The sequence below is a fragment of the Strongylocentrotus purpuratus genome, unplaced genomic scaffold (genome assembly GCF_000002235.5).
Source record: "Strongylocentrotus purpuratus isolate Spur 01 unplaced genomic scaffold, Spur_5.0 spur5_scaffold_10, whole genome shotgun sequence".
NCBI classification, from domain to species: domain Eukaryota; kingdom Metazoa; phylum Echinodermata; class Echinoidea; order Camarodonta; family Strongylocentrotidae; genus Strongylocentrotus; species Strongylocentrotus purpuratus.
The window spans coordinates 21,725,391-21,751,873 of NW_022145595.1; the positions used below are offsets into that span (position 1 = coordinate 21,725,391).

At 36.7% G+C, this 26,483-nt stretch overlaps 1 protein-coding gene across 1 annotated transcript; it reads right to left on the reverse strand.

The window, feature by feature from the left end:
- Positions 1 to 10,899: 10,899 nt before the first annotated feature.
- On the reverse strand, positions 10,900 to 15,550 carry LOC115921581 (peptidase inhibitor 16-like). The gene is made up of 2 exons (XM_030979165.1): positions 15,323 to 15,550; positions 10,900 to 11,148 (listed from the first exon to the last, which is right to left on the reverse strand). Exons 1-2 carry the CDS (start codon positions 15,548 to 15,550, stop codon positions 10,900 to 10,902), a joined length of 477 nt encoding a protein of 158 aa, XP_030835025.1.
- Between the last annotated feature and the right edge of the window lie 10,933 nt (positions 15,551 to 26,483).

Here is a 26,483-nt window from a genome sequence, read left to right on the forward strand (position 1 = left end):
ACAGGTGCCCCTTTTCCTTTATAATAAATGCCCCTTTTCCATTCTCATGAATGTCCTTTTTTTTATCTCTGGTAAGTGCCTCTTTTCAGGTGCGTGAAACTTCCCTTTTATTTTTTCCCATTTTTACTTTGACTCCGATTCGCACCCTTTTCCTTGTTGATAAGAGCACCTTTCCTATTGATAAGCCCCCTTTCCCTTTGAAATAAAAACCTCTTCACTATCTCTTAAATGCAACTTTTCAACTCTGATAAGTACTCCTTTTATTTTGACACGTGCCCCTTTTCCTTTCTAGTAAGTACAATCTTTCCTTTGGATAAGCGCCCCTTTACCTTTTTTTAATTTTTTTTATATGAGCCCCTATTGCCCCTTCCCCTTTTCAAATAACCCCTTTTACATCTGATAAATGCCCATATTAAAATCTTATAGATGCCCTTTTTTCACCAACAGATGCCACATTCTCACAATTTTTCACCCCACCCTGTTGGGTGTCCCTTTTCAGGTGCAACAAGTGTCCAATTTTCACCTCTGGTAATTGCCCTTTTTACTTTTACACGTACACCCTTTCTTTTGTTAATAACTGTCCTTTTCCCTTATGATAAATGCCTACTTTTCTTTTCCACATTACATGCACTCCTATATCAAAGCGACTTAGAGCCCCCTTTTCATTGATTTTCCTAGAGCTCGCTCGCTACGGTCGCTTGCATTAATAGTTGTTATAACCATGTTGCTTGTAAAAGTACCTTCCAGTCTTTCTTCATTAGATTGTCTTAAAACTCATCATGTTTTTTTTGCCCTCTTTATAAGATGTAATTTTTCACACAACGACCTCACAAATCTTACAACTTTTGCTCACTTGCTTCGCTCGCACAAAAATTAATATATGCAGTTCATCAAACCAAACTGAACAGTATGTTGCTTAAACAGTATCTTGTACCACGTTTTAAAAGAGAAAACAAATATTGATGTCATCCTTGTAATGGTAGTATATACTGTCCAATATGTCAACATATTGTGAATGTTCTCTTTGAGGTGTCCCTTTAGGTGCCTCCTCTTTCTCAGAAAGTGTCCTTTTTTGTTGGTGCCCCCCTCACTTTGGAAGACGCTCCGAAGGCTATGGCCATTGTTCACATTTACACTTGTGCGTTTTATTAATTTATTTATCCATTTCCTTTTCTCTTGCTTTATTTCTTTCCTTCTTTCCTTATTTATATGTATATTGATTGATTTCTTGTTTCATTCATTTATTTATTCGTTTATTCAGTATTCTTTAAACAGCTTAAACTATAGTTTTCATTTAAATATTTATACGTAGACATTATCAAATTCTAGCAACGATAAGTTTTAAATGTAAACCATATCCAATAAAAGAAAGTATTCCAACACCATGTTTATTCCCCGCTAGTTTGAATAGAAATGAATTTGTGAGATTTCTCAGTTTCTTATGTCAGTTCGGAAGAACGTCACCTGAAAGGGATTGCTTCTAAATCTAATATGCCATATTATTCGAAATTTAAACAAGAAATTGCTGAAAACTTTAGACCAAACATTTGTATGTAGTCCATATACCCATTTTTGTGTGCAGACAAATCTTCAGCATGATTGAGTCAATTTCTGTTTATTTTGATCCTTTCCAAACTGCACAGTACCCCCACAGTACACATCAGTTCTTATGTACGACATAATATATAACAACTACTATTCACACAACCACCACCACCACCACTGTGACCGTCACCATCACCTCGATCATCACTATCACCATCACCTTCAACAAAACCACCACCACCTCCACTACAACCACCGCCAACTCTCTTTCTTTTGTTGCAGTCCTTTTTACGTGGCAACTGCCCGCAACGGACAAGCAGGAAGAAAGTCATATCGTAAATTACACAAATAAAACTAAATAAAGCACGTGTTTCTGATCATGACTGCTCGAATTTATTGTCAACAATGCAATATCATTTCATCAACAGAAATAAGGTGAGTTTTGTTTTGAACAAGAGCATCCTTCCTTACTGTTTTTTAACCAAATGAAATTTCATGTATCTAACGAATGATGTTTTTTTCCTCATATCTGTCATGAATGACTCATGTTTTGACTTCAAAGCGCACGCCTTTATTAAATCATTATTTAAGGTGTTTTGCAATAACTTGTGATTTTTAAGCATGGTACTCCCTTCCTCCGCTTTAATGAGTAAAACTGAGAGTGTAAATATAACTGAAGCAGTTTATCTTCCATAATAATTATGATGCCTTGCAAATTTTGAAATATTTTTTTCATGCTGATATATTGTTACGGACTTAAAAGAAGGACGATAAAAAACAAAATATATATATTGAATTAGTTCGAACTTAACCGAAAAAATCTTAAACGAAAGAAAGAAAAAAAAACACATTTATAATTCATCCATTCCAACTATAGCTTGATACTATAATATTATAATCTTTTATCAGTGTTCATTCGTTGTGATCTTTCCCCAGTATTGATGCTTTGGATGATCGTGTGTGAGAGAGAGAGAGAGAGAGAGAGAGAGCGGCAAACCTTTTCTTCTTCCATCAGCTTAACCCCCTGGAAAAATAAACGGTATATTCAAATAAATGAAGAACAAAAAAAATCAACGAAAACGTTTGAAACACGAACAAATAGTAGGCGGATACATGCACTTGTATCGCACTTATATTCATTACCCCCCCCGGCGCTTCTATATTATATATAATGATCAGGGGCGGATCTAGCTTTTTGCCAAGGGGGGGGGGGGGGTTGACCCAGTGGCGGATCCAGGATTTTCCAAAAATCGCGCCGTTTTAGTGTGTTACTTTTTTCTTCTCCCCCTTTTATTTTTTTTCTTCCCCCCTTTTTTTCTTTTTTCCCACTTGGCCGCCAAAGGGGGGGGGGGGGGGGGGTTTAAACCGCCGAAACCTCCCTTGATCCGCCACTGATAATAACCCAGTCATAGCCCAGCGGCTAAACTATGTCAGATACCCGATAGTAACGCCTAGGTAGAGAATGGCAAATGTAGATTCATGTCTTGGTTGAAAATGGGACCATCAACGTCTTGATAAAAAGTAAGCGTATGACATGATCATAAACGCATTGGGGGACCCTCGACCTTTCGAAAATTTGTTTGAAAAAACCCCTTAAATTTCTGATTAGTTAACGTCCTTCCAAATCAATTTGCAAATTAATGTGTATGTGTGTGTGTGTGTGTGTGTGGGGGGGGGGGCTAGGTTTATACTGGGTACGAATGGAAAGTCTATATTAACTAAAAGAAGAAATAACATCAGAAAATCTTCAATTAACGCAAAAAATCAGAATAATATTTAAATGTACAACTTACTTTTGCACAAGTTCTCAGAACATCCACCGTGGAAGCCGCTTGGGCATCTGCTACATGGTGTCCCTTTTTTGTATGGCCACATCTTTGGGTAATTACCTCTAAAATATAATTTTGTAGAAGAAGCAGAGATATGGATATTTACTTTTTAAAGAAAATCCGTTATTTTTTAATTTGATTATTTTGCGCTGTTATCTAATTGCATCTATGCATGGTAGCTCTTGAATCATCTTAAAGATACTATGTCCCTTTTGCAGCCAACATCAAATTCTGTAGAACTTTGCAGGAATTATGAATATATCACGTATGTCCTATCTGTGACATTTAAACTTAATTAAGCAGTGTCCTAGTATTCAAATTATGCAAGGAAACCCGTTTACCTTCTAGACTATAAAAAAACCCAAAGCAAATGCAATAAATTATCAATAATTCATTGCATTTAACCCCGGTCCCCAACATAAACTAAATCCTCTGTACGGCCATGCATTATGGCTCAAGGCATGGGCACGCAGAAGATTTTTTTTTCTGTTGGGGACCGGGGGAAATTCAATGAATTATTGATAATTATTGCATTTTATTTTTTATTTTTTATTTGTGGGAACTGCCCCCTACTCTAGCCCCCGCTGCGTACAGTCATGGTTCAGTGACAATGCAATGGCCTCGTAACTGTGAGGCCCCAGGATCAAAACCGTGTCGATGTGCTATATTTGTGCCCTTTTCTGGGGCATTAATCCTCATTACTGTCATTTATGACTTACGGGCGTAGGTCCCCTAGTTGATAAGCATAGTAGCATACATATGCATTAGCAGTCACGCAAATTAACCACTGGCAAATTATTATTCATTAAAATCTGAGAATGTATACTATTATCTAGATCTATTAGGAATAAATCATTGTCAAACAATTCCATAAATTGGGGTAAAAAAAAAATATTCCAACTATATGAGCGACAGTGTAGTATTATATTTCAAATGCAGTTGTAATTTAACCTTTTTATTTTCGGGGCTTGCAAATGGGAAATAGTACCTTTCAGAAGGTATCTACTAGCAATATAACTTGACTGTTCCATTTTTGGATCTGGAGAAGTTGTTTGAAACATACATAGTTTGGGCCCTTTCGGGCCCTCCCCTTGGATTCCCATGGGGGCCATGTTTACCATTATAATAACTTTGGATCCCTTACCCCCTAAGGACGATTCCTGCCAAGTTTGGTTAAAATATGACCATGCGTTTTCAAAAAGAAGATGGAATTGTAAAAGGTTTACGGACGACGGGGCGGAGACGGGCGGCGATAGCTCACCTTGAGCTAATCAAAATAATGATTATGATAGTGTTTGGGTCCAAAATAGAGTAGGAAGGAGCAACAGAAGTGAAAATTTTATTTGTTTTTGAGGCTTGAAAGATGTAGTCTGTAATGCATTGCTTTGATGAACAAGCCGGGGGAGGGAGGAGCCCCCCCCCCCCCGCCTCCCCTCGACAATAATTGGGCAAAAAGTCACACTTTTGGGCCGAAAGGTACATACAAGTTAAAGAAAGAAGTAAGCAGCACTGAAATAACGACTGCAGAAAATCCTTCGTTATTCTTTTCCTATAAGCCTATTATTCAACCTGTAGCATGCTTTTATTTTCATATCTTTTACCTCTGACAGTTTTACCTCTGACATTTCTACACCGAGCATTTAACTCAGTGTATATCTGTATACTATTGCCCGAGGTGAACTTGAAACTGTGTGCGTTGCACCGAGCAACAGTTCAAAGGAGTTAATAGGATGAAAATAAATAATTAAATTATAATTGTATTACATGTATATAATGTGTAATGGCAACAACTATATCTTACGTGGGGCCATAGTTGCAGACAAAATAATCAAATCGTTGCCAATCACATCTCTTCAGAGCGCATCCGACGTACCGAGTATGAGCCCACACGATCTAAATATATGGATTAGAGAGGTGGGGGGGGGGGGGGGGAGAAAATCGAAGAGAGGAATAGAGAAATAGAGAAAGAGAGAGAGACAGCGAGAGAGAGAGAGAGAGAGAGAGAGAGAGAAAAGAACATAAGAAGAGAGAATAGAGAAAGAGAGAAATAGAGAAATAGAGAGAGAGAGAGAGAGAAGAATATAGGAAGAGAGAAGAGAGGAAGAGAGAAAAGAACATAAGAAGAGAGAAAGAGAGAAATAGAGAGAGAGAGACAGCGAGAGAGAGAGAGAGATAAGAATATAAGAAGAGAGAAGAGATGAAGAGAGAAATAGAGAGGGAGAGAGAGAGAGAGACAGACAGACAGACAGAGGAGAAAGACAGAGAGAGAAAAGAATATAAGAAGAGAGAAGAGAGGAAAATAGAAATAGAGAGAGAGAGAGAGAGAGAGACAGCAAGAGAGAGAGAGAGAGAGAGAGAGGGAGAGAAGAATATAAGAAGAGAGAAGAGAGGAAGAGAGAAATAGAGAGAGAGAGAGAGAGAGACAGAGGGAGAGAAAAAGAAATACAGATGAATAGAATAATACACAGTAACATAATTATAAAGAAGCAGGTACATAAAGAGCATAAAAGACAATGGAAAGAACAGAAGAGACAACAACAAATATTAAAATGAACTTTCTGCTGTTACTGTCAAATGATCCATAATACTTCCTTTCGCATGATTTTATATTAACTGCTTTGAGGGGCACGATTGAAATTATTGCCCGATGTGATCGCGAACTAGTCTGTGTCCTGGGGCACGAAAGTCACTATTTGTTATATAGACCACATTCCGCGCATATATTTTCAAAAGGAACATTATATAAAAATATTCCGTAAAAAAAGTATTAATTATTGTTGGGAAATTTACCAAAATTGTTCACACATACCGAGGAAAACCGCGACGGTTCATTTAAGTTGTGTTAAAAACTTGTTAAAGGTGATCTGTAGCGATTTTGATTTCTGCCACCTTGCCGCCATTTTGTTAATTTCTAATATTGACCATATTTCCGTCAGTCATACATTGATATTTCTTATTGATATGCATGAACTTGATATCATGGGTGAAGTTTTGGTAACACCCATGTCCGTGCGCACGTCATGGCGTACGCGTAAGTCAATAATAAACAAATTGGTCAAATTGCTTAGTGGACCACGTTTCAGTGTTTCTGACCTTTTTGAACATTTCACAATTTTGCGCGCGCGGACGCATCCGCGTGTGTTTTCGCGTCTGCCGTCACTTGTTTTGTGTTGCTGATACTATTCTTAACAATATGAAATCACTTTTTTAGCCATTATTGACCTACATTTATCTAAAAAACGTTAGTTAACCCTCAAAATTGGTGATCGCGTGCAAATGCAAAAAAAAAAAACCCCAAAAGTGGTCAAAAAGTACATATTTTGAATCCGTATAACCCTTCTGAAGGGCTAGTGGCCCCCAATTTTTCGTTCATGTCCTGATAGGGTATGAATCGAAGGTTCTATTTCATGTATCAAGTTTGCTTTCAGAATGCTCTGATGTCAACATAGTGCCATTTAAATGAAAATTAATGATTTTGTTTTGATTAGGTAATATGTGCCGTTGTTGTTTTAAATTTATCTCGTCCATCCCTAATCTGATGTCTCCCACATTTAATTATTTTGTAGCTTAGAACTTACCCTACGAATGTACTACGATAACATGTTTGATCAGAAGACGGGATCGTGGTCAAAATTTCGATTTTAGGTGAAGACTGAAAAACCTGCCATTATGGTTTCTACTTGTACGTGTTATGTAAAAGGAGGGTTGGATTTTTTTCAATGTCCAAATATTTCATTGACTATGTGTTATTAGATCATCGGCCGCGTAGTGTAGCAAATCTCCTAATGAGATTGTACATAGGCGTTGAATTTAAATGTGCATCCAAGGATATGTATGAGTGTGTTAATGCTGATATACTTGTCTTTAGTGTTCAGATACATATATCGCAGGTAAATTGTTATTCAACAGTATAACGAATTGATTAGTTTTGCAAGTGCATAAGTGTGTATACTACTTCAATATTTTCTAAACACTTTTGAAGGTATAGAATCGGTAGAAGAATAGGATTATGTTTATGATATGAATGAACGTCTCATGAAATCGCAGTGCGTGTGTGTCTGTGTATGCGTGTGTGTGTGTGTGTGTGTGCGTGTGTGTGGATACCATTTCACAACTAGGGTGTGAACAAGCCTGTAGTCACTTGCTTGGACTTACTGTAGCGAAGTTTAAACACGGTATACCAAGTGGTTTATAAATGTGAACAAGACCTTCGTTCTAAGAGAGGGAATGTGTGACAACTCTGATTGGCAAGCAAAGTGGGAGAGATTCTCTCTCCTCCCCCTGTGATAGTAGTCTCAGTAGGCCAGAGCTTGTATTCATATTTTATTGATGCAAGAATATATTGACTGAACATTCTCGTGTACAACCATGAATTGCATCCTTTTCAATACGATTCAATTCGCTGCCGATATTCAGAATCTAAATATGGTAGATCCAACTTCAAAAAAACAACCGCATCCATCACTCCAGCCAGCTTGCAAAGAGAATCACCCATTCGTCAACGACTGTGTGTTTTTAGTGGGGGGGGGGGGGGGGGGGGTATGTTATTGATGATTTCGATTTTCATTTTATTTTCCTTTGTTATCTCAACAAATAATTTCGAATACATTAATTGCACAATTGAGTATAAAAGATACAAAATTGAGTAAAATTGAAATGATAAGACTTAATACAATTATACTAATAAATGAAAATAATAGCTTATATTTGATACTTTTATGAAATCACAGGAGGTCCTTCTTTCACAATGAATTCTTATTACATTTCCTTGAGTATAGACAAAGCTTACTTCTGAAAAAAACTAGATCATAGAAACATATAGTCGTTAAAAAAAGAAAAGAACCTAAATCGTAACAGAAATGACAATTTTTAAAGAGGAATAAAATTAGACGAGAGATGTATGGTTCCCCTGCCCTCCTTCTAACTTTTTCTCACAAACTCTCCTTATCCACCCCCTCTTCAAAAAAATTATCAAAACAAATATTATACCTTACACAGATCAACACACACATTATAAATTGAACAAATTGTTCAGCAACACGCTGATGGAAAAAACTTTATAAAATCACCATTAACATGACATCAGAACACGTGGTTAGTTCATGTTTTAAATTCAAAATTGTAATCATCGTCAACGATATCATTCTGACATCTCCCTTTTTAATTTTCTTTTCTGTGTATTTACTACAGCTAGATTTTAAATTGTTTGATAGATTAAGTAGATATCGAAGCCTGCCGTTTGTAACCGACAAGCCACCACTCATGTTAAATTGAACGAATCAATCAATGTCCAAGAATTGATTTATTATCGCTCTATAAAAACCATGTCACATTTTAACATAATTGCATTCGTATCCTTCTCGAATGAACATTTGATAAAATGTTCATTTTGTTGTAATCAAAGCCCAAGGTTATATTCATATTTTCATTTTGCAAGAAAGAGAGAGAGAGAGAATAAATTACTTGACAATAATTATTGTCGTGTAAAAACATGACCTTCATCCTTTTCAACATGATTCAATTCGCTGTCAATATTCAGAATCTAAATATGGTAAATCCACTTAATACACAAACGCTGTTTGAAACCGCATCCATCGTTCCAATCATAGACCATATGTCCATACAAAATAAAATATACCATGCAATAAGAGGCTTCAGTTGAAATTATAAATTCTCTGTGACCGGCTTAGCGCTAGTTTCAAGGGACCAGTCACCGAAGATCCCTCACTTTACAGGTGCCTCGAAAAGAGTGCGTGGCACATTTGATTTATATCCTTCATCAAGAAATGAAAACCTAAAAATACAAACTATAGAGAAATACATCAGAAATCAAGTATCAATTCACACCTTTGTCCATATTACACATACACAAACTCACACACATACACATACACACATAAACGCACACTGTGCTTGCAAAGAGAGTTGCCCATTCCTCAGTGGCTGTCACGGTGTTTTTTTATTAGGGGAGGGGGGGGGAGGATTTTGTTGATATTATTGTTGATTTGGAATGTTATTTTGTTCTTTTTCTCTCAACAAAGAAAATCGAAGACATTAATTGGACAACTAAGATACAAAATAGAGTAAAATTAAAATGATAACACTTAATACAATTATACTAATAAATACAAATAATCTCTTAAATTTGATAATTTTATAAATGCACATGAAGTCCTACTTCCACAATGATTTTTTTAAGATGTTTCCTTTGGTATAGACAAAGCATACGTCTGTTATTGTGAGAAAAAATAGATCATACAAACATATAGTCGTAAAAAAAAAGAACCTAAATCGGAACAGACATGACAATAACAAATAACAAATAACAACCCCTTAAAAAAAATATAAAAAATAGTTAACCTTACACAGATCCACACATACCTTATCAATCGAATAATAATTCAACAACACGCTTGTGAATAAAAGTTTATAAAATCGCAATAAATATGACCTCAGAACACGATGTTAGGTAATTGTTTTACCTAAACATGTAATCGTCGTCAATGATATCATGCTGGCAACTCCCTTTTTCACTTTCTAATCTGTGTATTTATTACAGATACATTTTGTATTGTTTGATAAATTGAGTAGAGACAGTATACCGTTTTATAAATTGAATTTGAGACAGTATTCCGTTTTCACACCTGATTTTTTTTTTTTTTTTTTTTTTGGGGGGGGGGGGGGGGGGGGGGCTAAGAGGGGTTTTCACACCTGATTTTCGAAAGTGAGTTAGCTCCGCAAGTTCCCGGGCTAAGCTGGCCCTGCTCCCGAGAATGGTTAACGCAGGAATTGCGGCGCTAGCGGCGCTTTACCCCCCCCCCCAATTGCTAGCTGTTAACCCTGGGGTAATTTACCAGGTGTGAAAACAAATTTCTTAGCCCGGGCTATCCTTAGCCCGGTTCTTAGCCCGGGCTAAGGATAGCCCGGGTTATCTGAACCAGGTGTGAAATTTCCCGTGGCCTGACTTAGGGGCAATCGGGTATGACTACGGACGACGCGAACGCAACATTAACGAGGCTGAAGCGTGGGGAGAACGCTTGCGCGCGCTGACCGTTAATCAAGTCCATTCGTTTACGTGCAGCTGTCCACAAGAAGTCGTTGATGGCGTTAACAAGTATTTGCCATATGCTACACCCCCTTTGATCGCTAGTTGGAATACGCCGAGTCAATTATTTTTTGCTACACTGCCTAGCGGTCAGTAGTGAATTTTATACCAGCAGTTTTTTACCAATCAGAGAATCGTGGTATGCGGTATATCATAATATAGAAAAATTACTCTTTAATGCATGTTGAGGCGCCCATGAATTTACAAAATCTTTTCAGTGCACTACATGCGACGACAGAGTTAAAGGAAAAAGTCAAACTGCAAGTCATTATCTTGATAAGAAAAGGCTATCTATTAGATTCGTAGTTATTATTATTTTAACACATTTCACCCCCCCCCCACGCGAAATCCTAGTTCGGCCCCTAAATTATGTAAATCTAAGGACACTCTTTTAAAAATAATATTAGAGATTTGCATTTTTCATACCTGTGTATAATGGCCACACTCTTTGCCCGGTTCACATGTGCGGTCGGCATAATTGTAGAGGTCCTTTTCGCTGTTCCACCAATCTACGAAAGTGAGGACAGAAAAGAATCCTATTGTTCCTTCCGCAATATTCTGGCCAACCCAACGCCATTGGCTTGTTCTGCGATCCCCATATCCGTTGTGCTTGTAGATGCATTGGTCGGCCCAGTCCTGGGCATCCTTCGCTAATTCGTCGTTCCATTGCTGGTGGATTGAAAACGAATATTATATTACTATTTGTTTTTCTTCCCCTTCCACAGGGTTCTTTATTTTCAAAACAAATTCCATCATATACAAATAATTAAAGAAATAATTTCCATACATAATGACTTGACACAGATAATAATCATCTATGTTATGTTCTTCATTATGATTCTGTTTAACTCTTATCATGCCACAGGGCTAATCCCCATTGTGCCAAGCCCCAAATCCCCCCGTGCCAGGTTCTTTTGGAGATAATCTGATCAACGCGATGGTTCTATGAATGGCGAGTGCAAACACATACATTTATTTATTTATTATTTATTTATTTCACATATTTATACAGGGTATCTCATTCAGATTAAAAACTGGTCTTCCATAAGGCCCTGTCTCAATAAAAATACACATTTATACAAATTATCAAAACAAAATCATACATATAACAGTAGGAAGAAAAAGACAACAAATTGAATACACAAAGCATATTGAAATCAAAGCACAATGATAAACAAGTAAAACTAACAATATGAAATAATTTACGATAAAAAAACAAAAACCTGATCTTTCATGTTGCCTTGCTTTGTAAAAATGCAAATAGCTATGCAAAATGTTTACATATTTAATAAAGTGAGAGAAAAAATAGAGTATAAAATCAAATACGACGACAAATATATATAGTAAAGGTGAGACCATATTAAAGGTAAATAATGATACAATATAAGAAGTTAAAATGACCTTTGTATTAAAAAAAAAACAGGAAGTGAGACACCGCTCATATTATATTGTAAAAAGGCAAGAAAGGTCAGATTTTACAATGTTCAGCAAGATACAGGATTTATGATAAAAATGACAGAGAACCTATAATTCTCCCAGATCCAATTTAGTGGATACAAATTTAAAACGAGTTTAAGAAAATTTAAAAACATGTTACTTCTTTGATATCATCCGTTTAAATACATTGAGAGTTAAACAAAGTCGGGCTTCTACTGTAAGTTTGTTCCACACTTTAACGCCATAATTCACGAAAGTGTTAGCATAAAATTCAGTATTGCACTTAAAAGGTTTTAACAGATTCTTATTACTATTTCGAGTTGTGCGTTGCATAACATCATCTAATAATACAAATTTATCCGACATAGCTGGAGGTGCTAAATTATTAATACATTTAAAAACCAGACAACAAGTGGCCTTATCGAACAATTCATTAAGAGTCGGCCATTTTAGGCCATCCAAGACCTGTCGCGACGGAATGTGCCAAGACTGTCTAGAAATAATATAAGCTGCTCTTTTATGAAGTTTATTTAGCATATCGACATTGTATTTAAATCGACTAGACCATACAGTGCAGCAATAAAGAGCATGCGGTAATACATAGCCCCAGTACAATTGTTTTAGTTGATATTGCGTTAAAGATTCACGGAGCCTGCGTACAATTCCCAGTTTCTGTTTGATTAAGAGGGAGATATTTTCAACATGTTTACTAAACGTGAGATTTACGTCAATAGTAACACCTAGACATTTATAGGCTGAGACACACTCCAGTCGCTTACCGTTTACATCTACCTTTAAGGTCGCATCATCAAAAGTACTAATCCTTTGGTGTGAACCCACCAACATGACTTTAGTCTTGTCTGTGTTTAAAATCACTTTGTTCATCAATGTCCATTCATGGAGTTTACACATTGTGTGATTCAGTTTATTTTGAATCTCTTGGATAGATGTTCCACTTACAGACAGTGTTGCATCGTCTGCATACATATACACACTACATGAACTTAGATACTGGGGTAGATCATTAATCAGAATAATAAATAGAAGTGGCCCTAATACCGAGCCTTGAGGCACGCCTGACCGAACATCCCTCTCAACCGAGGATTTATCTTGGATGGTAACAAATTGCTTTCGATTTACTAAATAGGAGTGGAACCAACGTATGCTCTGTTCAGAACAACCATATTGAGTAAGTTTATGTAGCAGAATTGAGTGATTTACCGTCTCGAAAGCTTTTCTAAAATCAATAAAAGCAAGACCATTAACATTTCCTTTATCTACATTGCTGGCCCAATGATCGATCATGCATAACAATGCCGTTTCACAAGAATGTCCAGGTCGAAACCCGAATTGGTTTCATCACAGTCCAATGAGCATGAACGATAACTGCTATTACGAATGCTGCATTGCACGCACATGGCACTCAATAGGTAGCTCTCTCGCATGTACGAAGCAGCATAGCGATAGCGTGCATGCAGCCTTATGGCAGGCTATGAGTTAAAACAATTGGGACCCTGGCCACAAGCACTTCGCCTTTCATGATATCCTACCATTTCATATTCTGATTTTATTGCTGTTATTTTACCTAGTATGTACTTGTGATTTAAAATGGTAAATAACTGAAACTGTATCGAATTAAATCTTGCGATGCTTAGGTCACATCAACATGTTATGCTGTCATCAAATTTCCATTTAAATCCCGGGGCGGCGTAGTGTCTTTAAAAGTAGGGGGGGGGGGGCACCAACAAAAAGGGGCACTTTCTGGAGAAAAAAGGGGCACCTACAAGGGAAACCTTTAAAGCGAAAATATATAATTGTTATGCATTGGTAGGTCCTTATACCCATTCATTGTGATTAAATCTTTTTAGATTTGTGAGCGGTTCGCATTTAAAAAAAATACATTATATAAAGAGGACAAAATAATATTAATCATGAAAGACTATAAAGATCTTTGATAAGTAACAAAATCATAATAACATAAAATGCCAGCAAGCGCAGCGAGCGAGCTTTTGGTAAGTTGAAGAAAAGGTTGCTCGTAGTTCCTATATATTTGGAGCACATTTTATGGTGAAAGGAAAAGGGGGCACATATCCAAAGTTAAAAGGACAACAATTAGAAGAAAAAAAGGAGCACGTGACAAAGTAAAAATCGGAATTATCAGAGGTGAAAATGTGGCACTACTCGCACCTGATAAGGGGCACTGACCAAAAATTATAAAAGCTTAAAAGGGGTTATTATCAGAAGAAAAACGGCACGTATTAAAAAGGATAGAGGAACGTGTCAAAAAAGGGCACTTATTAGTGATGAAAAGGGGCACTTATTCCAAAGTTTAAGGGGGCACCTCTTAAAATTTTGATAAGGGCACTCACCAGAGATGAAAAGAGGCACATAAAAAACTGTCAAAATAAGAGGGATGCATCTCAGATTTTAAAAGAGGCAATCATAACAGGTGAAGAAGCACTTATCGGAGGTGGTAAAGGCATTACTTGTACCTGAAAAGGGGCAATCACCCGAGTTAAAAATGGGCACCTGTCAAAAGGAAAGGGACCCCTTTGATATTTTAGTAGAGGCATTTATCAGACGTGTGAAAAGGGGCATTTATGAGAAAGGGAAGCGGTCTCACTTATCAAACAAGAAAAGAGGCAGTTATCAGAAGAAAAAAGGGCAATAATGAGAGGCGAGAAGGTATTTTTGTTAAAAGTGGGACCCATAGTGTTTAGGGATTTTTGCATGTAAAAAGTTACCTATTAGAGCGGCTCACCCCTGTTTGTCTTTATATTTGAGTACCCCCCCCCTGGGGGGGGGGGGGAGAGTATTCAGTGTGATATACATTTACAACAGTTTAAAAACGTTAGCCTACAAAGTTTTCTTTTCTTTTGTCTCGTCGAATTTGATTTAGATATTCCAACTAAGTGACGAAGTGAAAATCATTATCCGATATTTGCATTTATCAACTTCTAATCGTAATGTGATCCTACCACTGAGCACTAGATTAAAATAAACAAACCCTTTTTTTTGTAGGATTCAATAACATTTCACTTCACGTCAACCACCTGCAAATAACGACTTAAAAATAAATCATTTGTGTTATCTGAAATATAGCATATGCAGGTATCGTCAGCATTCTTTAAAATGGTACTGAACTTTATGGCATCTGAAATATTTTCAGTAAGGGTCCTAAAATGTTCCCCTGTTTAGATTCCCGCAGGTACCTGTATTGTACTCCTAAATTTACAGTTATCGATAATAATGATTGTTTTCTTTGAGATTTAAAGTCATGAAATTATTGCTAATTTGATTCGCCAGAACCAAATAAAAAAAAGTCATCAGTAAAAACAAGAAACAAGAAAAAGAAGAGGCTGTGAACAAGTAAACTGCAAGTCTTACGAAGGGAAAAAAAACTTACGAGTTCACCCATGTTGGAGGCCGAAGGAGACACCTCACCACGATCCTTGTTGTGTAGGGCCAGCATTGCTGCTTTCTCGTCCTCTGTCAGTCCCTGAGCAAATATATCTAACTTGGGACGACCCCGATCTGGTGCTCCAGACGGCATCCCGTCCAACATGCCCTCAGGCTCGTCGGCTAAACCTAGCGAGACTAGGACTAGAAGCAGGAGACATGACGCACGAATCATCTCAACAAATATAGATTAATCTTGCTATTTCAGACTTTAGATGACAAGTTAAGACGATGAGTGTGTGTTTGTACGACGACTTCTCTTGAATGACATAACCCAAGAACTTTCTGTCGAATATTTTGTTTTTGTTGTCGATGTTCACAGGATGGATATGGTTGATGGTTGTGGTTTGATGACAGATGGTCGGGCTTATATATTAAATATGCAATAACATGGGCGTCAATCTAGGGGGGACAGGTGGGAAACGTCCCCCACGATTTTTCCTAGGTGGGGGGGGGGGGGGGGGGTTCATATCAAATGCCCCCATGTTTTGTCAAAAAAGAAGGGGGACATACAGGAACAACGATTTTGTGTACATTGCCAAGGAGATGAGAGTTAAATTCTCGTTAAAAAACAAAAAGATTTAACTTTTCAATGGATTTTCAGGATTGATCTAAGTTTGGATGATATAGGGCCAACTGCGTTGAAACGGGTTGAGCATTAAAATATTGGCATAATGCGCTATACATGCCTGCATCATGCATGGTGGTCTGGCCGCGCTCATCCACACTACACTTAAAGATTTTGAATGTGGCCATTTCATTTCATTTCATTTATTTTATTTTCCACATTAAAAAAGAAAGAAAAATATACAAGGTAAAAAAAATGTACATCGATCACTGCTGCATATAAATCAGTTTTGAAGTGAGTTTGGTAATAGTCCCTTTTCTGTAAAATAAACCAAAAATTATACTAAATTAGATCAAATTTGACATGATTATAATGCATTTTAATACTAATTCTGTAATCACCTTACAATGGTACACACACTGGTATACGTATATCCGAGATGGAAGATACCAAATACATTATATTTCTCCACATAATTCATTAAAACTATAAATGTACAGATATTGTAGTTTATTCTAACGTATTATCATTATCATGATCATTTGAATATATGTGATACCAAAGCAAGCATTATCATGCATTACAATTTGCTCATTGAAATTTAGATTTTAAAACTTTACTTAACAAGCTTTTTGTGTGTGTGTGTGTGGAGAAAAAAGTCCACATGGACACCTGCTTATGCTAAAAAGGAATACAAATTCCATCACCTGGTTAAATAATTTCTCCAAACATGTAGAAATAGTACAGGCGATTATAAAAACAAACACATAACACCTGAAATTCAGAAGAGTTGAACCACCACCTGAAACTATTGAGGACGGGTGCATATGGTTAGGTACACTTAAAGCCACTCTCTTTTTGTAGTGTCTATATAGCTTCAGTTATTTTTTTTATCCACATATTGAGTAGGCTGATGTTTACAAGCTTCATATGTAATGTTTTTGTAATACATCCATACACAATGATCTCGAAATTGAAGTGGCCTATATTACAGCATGCTACTAGCTGCACTCTCATAACTTTAAATCCAGATTTAAAAAAAGGAATATAAACTCTCCCGTATCTCCTATGTGTCATGAAATTTAACGAACATGTACGATTTTCAGTATCATTTAGTTTGTGTCCAATCTATTATAAAACCCAAGGATTCAAACTCTATAGAACTAAATTTACTCATTAAATCATCACTAAACATCTAGTATAACAATAATATAAATATAAATGTAAAACACATGTAGGTGAATAATCCGACATTATACATTTGTTTTTCAAGATATCTGGGCAATTATACATGTAATTCATAAGTTGTAATAAACACTTGAATGTAACTGAGATGAAAGATACACAACATATTGGAAGGTTTCCTTATATTAAGTCATTAATCTAATTTATCAATATAAATCGAGCAGTTAACTGCAGTATAGTTGTTTACTTTTTATTTGCCTTGATTTTTACCTTCCTCTTCTCCTTTTACCCTGCACTTTGCCAATATCCTACTCTATATCGTTTGCTCTTACAATGTGTCCAAAGAAGCCAAGTCTCTGTTTCCAAGGAACAGTTAAATTCATGGCATTATTGTGAACTCAATATGTATGCTTCTTTTGTTGGCAGCCAGGGCATTAGGACATACATGTGGAAGTAGAGCAAATGATATTTTAATTTTGTGGAGCTGATTATTGCTTTTATAGAAAGCACACGCAATTTTCTTTTAAAGAAATAGTGTGAGGATACTTAATTACTGTAAAATTGTATATCTTTAAAAGCATATTTTGTCAAGATTTAGAAATGTTTGAGAATTTTTGTTTTTTTGTTGAGACTTGATAATTTTTATCTTCTGATTTTTCACATTATTCTGTATTTCTTTTAAAGCCGAAATTCCTTCCTCTCTCTCTCTCTCTATCTATATCTCTCTCTCCTTCCCCCCTCTCTCTATAACTCCTTCTCTGTCTCTCTCTACCCCTCTCTCTCCGTCGCTTTCTGTCTCTGTCTCTTTCTATCTACCCCTCTCACTCCCTCTTTCTCTCTAACATTATCCGCTTGTCTTCTTTTTACAGTTAAGTCGCCCTTTTTAGAAGAAAAAAAAAGTTTCGCGGCACCCCAATCACAAATTAATCCCAGCTTATTACTTGTGATCGTTCTGAAACTCGTCAAGTACCATGTGGTCACTGATTTGGATGTGAAAAGGTGGCACAAAATTCGATCCGCCAGAGAGTCAATCTTTGAGTTCTTGTTGCATCCTGGCAAATTGTGTAAATTTTCTCTCATGCAAGAAGGCAGCAAGGAGGTATGTAGCTGTCATTTTATTTATGATATCTTAGAAAAGACTGAGCGATGGAATTGAAAGGTTTTATTTCTTACGATGTGCATGTACATGTTCCATAGCAATTCAGTTTATGCAATGTACATGTACCGTGTATTGTACATATAAAATTCGTATACAGTTGTATCAACGTATGCATTTTGATATTTCTTATCTAGGTCAAACTGTACAAACAGATGCATTACACACAGTGTTTGCTTAATTGGTTTATTATAAAGAGAAAGAAAGACAAATGATTCATTGATATACAGCATAATTGCATTTATTGATATACATTCCATTTGGTTCATTTTGTACAAATAAGAAAGTTTTATGTTTCATTGCATGTACTACTGTATTTGAACAATCTATTTAGGATCCTTTCAATTTGCTTCTTTGTTTATACTATAGTTTTTACGGAGCAGTGATAATGGAGCAATGATAATGGAGCAATGAAAATATGTAAAATGCTACTGAAAGTTATAGAGTAACTGAAGCAACTTCCCTTAAGAACCAACAAATCTTTGAACTTAACACTTTTTTGACGCATGCTACGGTAGGTCTAACATAAATCTGACAAAACTAAACAATTTTACTTTTGATCCTTCATATACACATATCTGATTTCTCATATTGTTACGTCAATCTCAAAGAAAGGAAAAATATAAACAAGATGAAATACAATAATGAACAAAAAGATAACAACCAAGTATGCTTGAAATTATTCTTTCCTATATACATGTATATCTTACTTCACATAAAGTGAATAGTCATTGTACTGTTCAATACATGTACCTACTATGGCATTGAGCCTCATGCTATCACAAGAAAGTACATATAGATAAACAAATTAATCAGGAAATACTAAATGGGTCTATTCATAGTCTAGCTAAGTATGGTATGAGGAGGAAGTACGATCGTGATGAAAAAAAAACACATTTTTTAAAATTCAGATTCTGAGCAGGCTAGTGTAAATGACCAAGAGTGCCAACGTTACTCTAAGTGTGGTACCAAGCAAGGTATCAATTATACAAGTTAAGGACAGGTACACAATAGAACATTCTTCATAATACGGTCATTACAAAAACCAATTTAAAATGAGAATACAAATATCAGCAAGCACAATGTATAAGCCTTTTATAGTAAGAACGAAAGGTACATGTATATACAAAGAAAACAATTAATATGTAAATTACTAATGTAAGTATGTAAGTACTACAGAGTGAGTCAAAAAAAAATTACACCTAGACAATTGCTAATTATTTAAAAAATCATCTGTGAACAGTAAATTATTATACATCTTATGAAAGAGTGTTTTATCCCAAATCATTTGGTACCATTTTTGTGTGGTATGTGTTCACGCTTGGATGAACACGAGGCATTGTTTGCGAGAGTGCAAAATTCGACTTGCGCCAAAGTTGCTTATGTGATGTTTGAATAAAACAATTTGGGTTGGGGTATTAATTCGGTCTTTGCAGATCCAAATAACATCCCTAACAAAATTAATCATGCCACACATATAAAATATCGAATATCAAATATCAACGAACATTTGTGCGCGTGTGTGTGGGTGGTGTGACTTTGCCCTTTGCAAAAAGCATATGCAATGCATTTCATTTGATACATCTAATTCATTCTCTCACTCCATTAATCCCAACACAATACATACTGTACGCATCTCTTTGGCTCTAGTCGATTTTTGCACTCTCGCACGCAATGCCTCGTGTTCATCCAAGTGTGAACACATACAACACAAAAATGATACCAAATGATTTGGAATAAACACTCTTTCATGAGATGTATAATAATTTACTGTTCATAGATGAATTTTAAAATAATTAGCAATTTTCTAGGTGTAAACTTTTTTTTGACCCACACGGTATATTGGGGTTGGAACTCCAAAATCTGGTTATGCCATAGAACAAAGTGAAGGAGGTGTCTAGTCATTATATGATAGAAATATGAGTATAAGGAGTATAAAAAGACAATTAACTTATACATTTAAATTTGTTCATGCAATATCAATAACCACCGATTCAAGAATGAATGCAAGGGTATAATCTAAGTAAAATCTTCATCATTTCCTTGGTCATACGAAAAGAAAAGATATAGTATACGTTCGTGATCGGCCATTCATATTTTATGAAAAAACAATAAACAGTGGGTCCCAGAAAAATCGAAACCGGATTAATAGCAGAGGTTTTCTATTATATATAATGAATAAGCAGTTATGGTACGCTCTGCTTCTTTTCTTTGATTTGATGTACAACTTATTATTCATAGTTCAACGTCTGAGTGAATTAAAACCATTGACAGTGGTGCTACTAACATTTCATTTGCATGCACAAATTGCAACTTTGAGTGAGTTTCTAAAGTAGTATACATAATAGTTTTGAAGAAAAAAAAAACAGAAAAACATTGCAACAAATTTATAATTTTCTCTTTCACATTACACCTTATGCGTGGAAAATGAATAGTGTATGCATGCCAGAGGACGAGTGAAATTAAGTCATGCTTGATTTATGCCAAAATAAGTGGATGATTTACACCCGTAACTAGGATTTAAGTGTGTGAGGGGGTAGGGGGGGGGGGAGGCTTGCGGGCGGGGGTATCTTCCAAGGGCAGCCGGGCGTCTGGGTGTCATAAAAGTTTACTATTCATTCCATAAGTTGTGAATCTGTCTGGTTGCAAGGAACATCGACTAAAGGGGTACAACAGGGGACGCCCGATGTCTTTGTCACAAAACTCATTTGATTTTTAGGGGCGGACTGGGACTGAAAAAAATAGTTTTTGTAAGTTTGAAGCGAAAAGTTAACTCAATATATTAGATGCATATATCAATCGCCCCTCAGGCCACAAATCGACTAGACCTTGATCAGGCCAAAAAGAAAGGGCGATTCGTGGCGAAAATTCTCCTAACTCCCCATGCCAAAATGCCCTGGATGTTTCCTTAGGATACATGTTACTTTCTTTTTCTAACACAAATTGGTAGATGTTGTCAGTGGGAACCCCTTTTAAAAAGTAATTGCACACGCGTCGATTGAGAGAGAGAAAGAGAAAAGAGTGTTGGGCCAGGGATGAGGGTTTGACATCGAGTCAACTATTAACAAAAATCTTCAAAAATTAAATGACTGATTTCTTTTCCCTTTCTTTTACTAAATATTCTATGGTCAGGAAATTCAAATCCTATGGATTTGTTGTTATGAATAACTATGCAACTTTATAATTTGCATAATTACAGTCTTTATCTTTTGTTTAAAACAACAAACAAAACAATTGTATACATCATTCTACGCCATTGTTGATTCGAATCTTAAACATTCATCCAACATCCGCAAGACCCCAACCCGAACCCCCGCAGTACCGACTTCATGATTCTTTTTTGCATTCAATGGTCATGTCCTCCTATGGTTCTCTAGTTGTATCTGTTTTTGGAAGAAGGCACTCAGTGACCTGTCCGAGACATCTGTAAATGGATGCAGAGGATGAAAAGTTAATCCATTGGACGTCGTAACGATTTAAATACACTGTGGTCATAATGGTGGAATAATTGTTTTTACCCCAATTTATTGAATCATTTTGACAATGATTTATTCCTAATAGATCTAGATAATAGTATACATTCTCAGATTTTATTGAATGACAATTGGAGAATGTTTGTTTTGCGTGACTGCTAAAGCATGTGTGTGCTACTATGCTAATAAACTAGGGGACCTACGTCCTTAAGTCATAACTGACAGTAATGGGGATCAATGCCTCATAAAAGGGCACTAATATAGCACATCGACACGGCTTTTATCCTGGGGGGCTCACAGTAACGAAGCAATTGCTTAGCCAATGAATCATGACTGTACGCAGCGGGCGCTAGGGTACATCGACGCCCCCACAAAAACAACAAATCAAAGCAATTGCAATAAATTTTCAATAATTCATTGCATTTTACCTCGACCCCCAACATAAAAAAAATCCTCTATGTGGGCCTGCCTTGAACCGTAATGCATGAACATACAGAGGAATTTTTTCTGTTGGGGATTTGGAGAAAATGCAATGAATCATTGATTATTTATTGTATTTTCTTTGTTTATTTTTTTGTGTGGGGGCGTCGAAGTACCCTAGCGCCCGCTGCGTACAGTCATGGCAATGGCCTCGTTACTCTGAGCCCCCAGGATCAAAACCATGTCGATGTGCTATATAAATGCCCTTTTATGAGGCATTAATCCCCATTACTGTCAGTTATGACTTAATGACGTAGGTCCCCTAGTTGATTAGCATAGTAGCACACACATGCTTTAGAAGTCACGCAAAACAAACACTCCCCAATTGGCATTCAATAAAATCTGAGAATGTATACTATTATTTAGATCTATTAGGAATAAATCATTGTCAAAATCATTCAATAAATTTGGGGTAAAAATAATTATTCCACCATTATGACCAACAGTGTAGTAACGGATCCAAGACTTTATTAAAGGGGAGGGGAGGGGGGGGGGGGGCACGTGCCTCTCGTCTGCTAATTTTTCTAACGTGTATGGGATTTGGCGAGCGCCTCTTGCGCCCCTCCTGATCAGCTTCTGTTAGATGTTAGGCTATAGATGATATCGCTTTACATAATTTATTGTAGACCCATGATTTATACACCATTGAATATTTGAAGAATATGAAATTTCGCCTTTTTATTTCTACAAATAATTTAGTATGCCTGTATGAACCACATTGTGGAATCTGAATTTTAAGTTACAGGACTATCAAAAATGAAATAATGATGCGGTCATATTTAAACAATTAAGACATTAACTTTTTGGCCATTATTTCTTGAACTTGAGTCTAAAAACATTTGTCAAAGGGGTCGACAAACTCATAGGCAAATAAATAGTAACGAATATGGTACATCATTCGCTATATTCACCATTAAATTAAGGTTTGATCTTTAATTGACGTCTTGGGACCTTGTGACTGAGCTTGTGACTGGTAATGTCAATAACTGGTATGAAAAATGGATTCTGCACAACCCAATACCACACAATCATTTTACACCATTATCTATATTAGGCCAAATATAAGTCCCAGATGTAACACTTTCTAATGTAAATTCGTCCAGTTTACGAATTAGAATTTTTTTTATTTGACATTTCAGAACCTGAACTTGACCTTGAATGGGGTGGATTCACAATTAAAAGCACCCTCACAGGCAATCTGCGATAGACCCATTTATCGGCTCACGGGTTGACATCTTTCAACCAGTGCAGCGCAATTAAATGCTAGCTACCAATCGAAATGACCAAAGTGGTCCAAACCGTATAAATTCATTAAATGGGTTTTATTGTTTTGACATTAGCGTACATTTTCAACTTGAATTTATATATCAAATCCCATCCATTAATTGATTCTGATTGAGAATTGATTGGATCATTCTGACCACTGTTCTAGCATGAGGGCACTTTTTAACATAAAATTGGCCCATTAAATCTCCCTTGCTGGTAATGACGATTGGAAATATTACCCACGACCAAGAGTGACCACAATGGTCAGTATTGGACTAAAGGTGCCCGAAATGACCCAAATGTCGTGAGTAGGGTCAATCATTCAAACCATCCCCACCAAAAATCCCAGTTAAATCACCTCCTCTCCTAGGGTATATAACAAATGATATTTTTGTCGACTTTTTCCCATAATGCATCACATGAAATCGACTAAACAATGGGTATCGTTATATGGCGCTGTAGATTGTGAATCCACCTCAGAACCCCTCCAGATATCATGCATCCATATGAAAATTTGGTTCAAAAAGTAATATGGCTATATACCAACGGTCATTTGTGCAAATGATGAAAAGGTACGCTTAAATAGTTCCTAAACCACATATGATCACAAATTAAAAAACAATCAACTGAAAAGACTTTTCTCGATTCGTGAAATATCATGTCGACTGAAATTCGATATGGTCCTTACTGCTTACCAACTTTGTTTAGTCTTCGTTTCGATCCTCAGCGATGAAGACATTCACGGTGTAATCTGGGTCATCTACAAAGGATAAACAAAATTGATATAATACACAAACGTTACTTCAAATTTAAAGGAACTTTGTCAGGATGACAAAGCTATGAAGTAGTTTAATAACACAATTCTGTAATTATTTACATTTAAAATGAAAGGACCAGGATCAATCTGATTTTTCATTTAGTACTAAAGGAAAATAAGAAACACCTGTCATGCTTGTTGTATACCTGTTATAATGGCGAAGGTAATTTCTTAAATACCTCCTCCCCCCAAAAAATAGAAATAAAAATAAATAAAATAAAATTAAATAAAAATAAAAACAATTAACAAATTTAAAACAAATAATAATAATAAATATATAAATAAATAGATTTAATCTATTTTGTAGGATTTATATTTTCCTGGTCCTGGTTATGTTAAAGAGGCATGTTCCCCGTATTCCAGAGGGCGTTCAAAATACGTACCCGCTGGCGGACGGTGCTAGCTACCTATTGACACCAACAGAATACGGCTCTTACGCAGATGGCATGTTCCGAATGCCCGGACAATACCGATTATCGCATACATGTGCCGAAGTAATGCCAATCGCAGTTCGGCTCTAAGATTCGGCTGCTGTTTCCGCCCACTTTCGTGACGTCGCGATCGTCAGCGATCAGCTGGCTTGGCGAAGGCAGGCCAGGCCGCCGCGCGTACTTTGATTGACAGCTGTATGCAAATTAGAAGTCGATCTTCGGAACCAAGATGGCGATGACTAGAACAGCGATAACTACACTGGCGGGAACGTGCCACTTTAACATCCATCAGTCTATTCGATAAAAAAAGAACTTCCTCAATTCCCAGTCAGACCATGAAGCTTTAGTCATGCTAGTATGCCCATGGGAATTCTCCAAATAGTCTATTGTTTTCGAGCAGACTTGATTCCAGGCAGCGAAGTAGATCTGCTTTAACTCCAAACCGCATTTTCCTCCAGTTAACAAAACTGGCGGGGCTGTCTGGTTTTCATGAGAGAAAAAATTGTCCATATCTCCATCCCTTGGCTGACACGAGATGTACATCCTCAAAACGAGACCACAGTCACTCTTAAGTGCTGTAAGCTGTGCCTTCTGTTTTAACATAACCTTCGCCGGCTGCCGACTGAAAAATGGCAACTTGTTCGTATGAAGTGTCAGAGGTAAAAATGTCAGAGGTAAAAATGTCAGAGGTAAAAATGTCAGAGGAAAAAATGTCAGAGGAAAAAATGTCAGAGGTAAAAATGTCAGAGGTAAAAATGTCAGAGGTAAAAATGTCAGAGGTAAAAATGTCAGAGGTAAAAATGTCAGAGGTAAAAATTTTATTAATTTCAGCGCCGCTTTATTTTCTTCTGTCTGTAACTTTTATTTATCTTCCTGCCCGAAATTAGGACCTTTTGCCCAATTATTGCCGAGGGGAGACAGGTGGGGGGGGGGGGGTGCATCCTTCGTAGTGACCCGGCTGCCTCCCCCTCATATGCCTTTGTCTAAGCAAGTGATACTGGTACACTGAGCAAACTTCTGGGAAAAAGGAATGTCTAAAATCGAGTAGTTTGGCCATGAATAATTATAGGGTGAGTTGTGGCTCGATGGTGTAATCATTAAATAAAAAGAAAAGACATCACAGCCCCCTCCCCCCAAAAAGAAGATAAGATATCACACTGTGAGTCCTCCGCCCCCACTTCACCTGAAGATTGATGGACATTTTAAAATGTGGCAATGACTACTATAAAATGTAATTTCCTACCAATGCATATTTCCAACAATTTCAATTTTTGTGGGCTTGATACTTTGATACCTTGATACAAAGCAGAAAGCCGCCCATGTATCAAATGATAACCGCACCATCACATTCCAGAGAAGCGCGCGCTTTGCAAAGAGTTGATCGTCGATCACTATTGCGGTATAAATAGTCTGGGAGAACATCAATAAGCAGATTGATACTCTGATACAAAGCAGAAAGCCGCCAATGTTACATCAAATACTAACCGCACCATCACATTCCAGTGCGCGCTCTGCAGAGGTCTGTTTAAGCTACATCGTTCTATAACTATTTGCTGTGAGAGATCAAACACTGAAATTGACAAATATTTATTCATGAGTAGCATATCAGAAACATAGTTTTACTGTACACATTTATAGCATCATGATCAAGGGAGTCAATCCGAATTAGAGCATGGGGGGAGGGGGGGGGGGGGGGTGGACACACAATTACATGTCACATTTACAGTTACTT

Bases quoted from the DNA above. Each gene is read 5' to 3' on its own strand.
- LOC115921581 (XM_030979165.1), bottom strand. From the start codon at position 15,550: ATGATTCGTGCGTCATGTCTCCTGCTTCTAGTCCTAGTCTCGCTAGGT. The intron at 11,149-15,322 runs GTAAGTTTTTTT...TCAATCCACCAG, and splicing joins CCTCCAACATGGGTGAACTC to CAATGGAACGACGAATTAGC.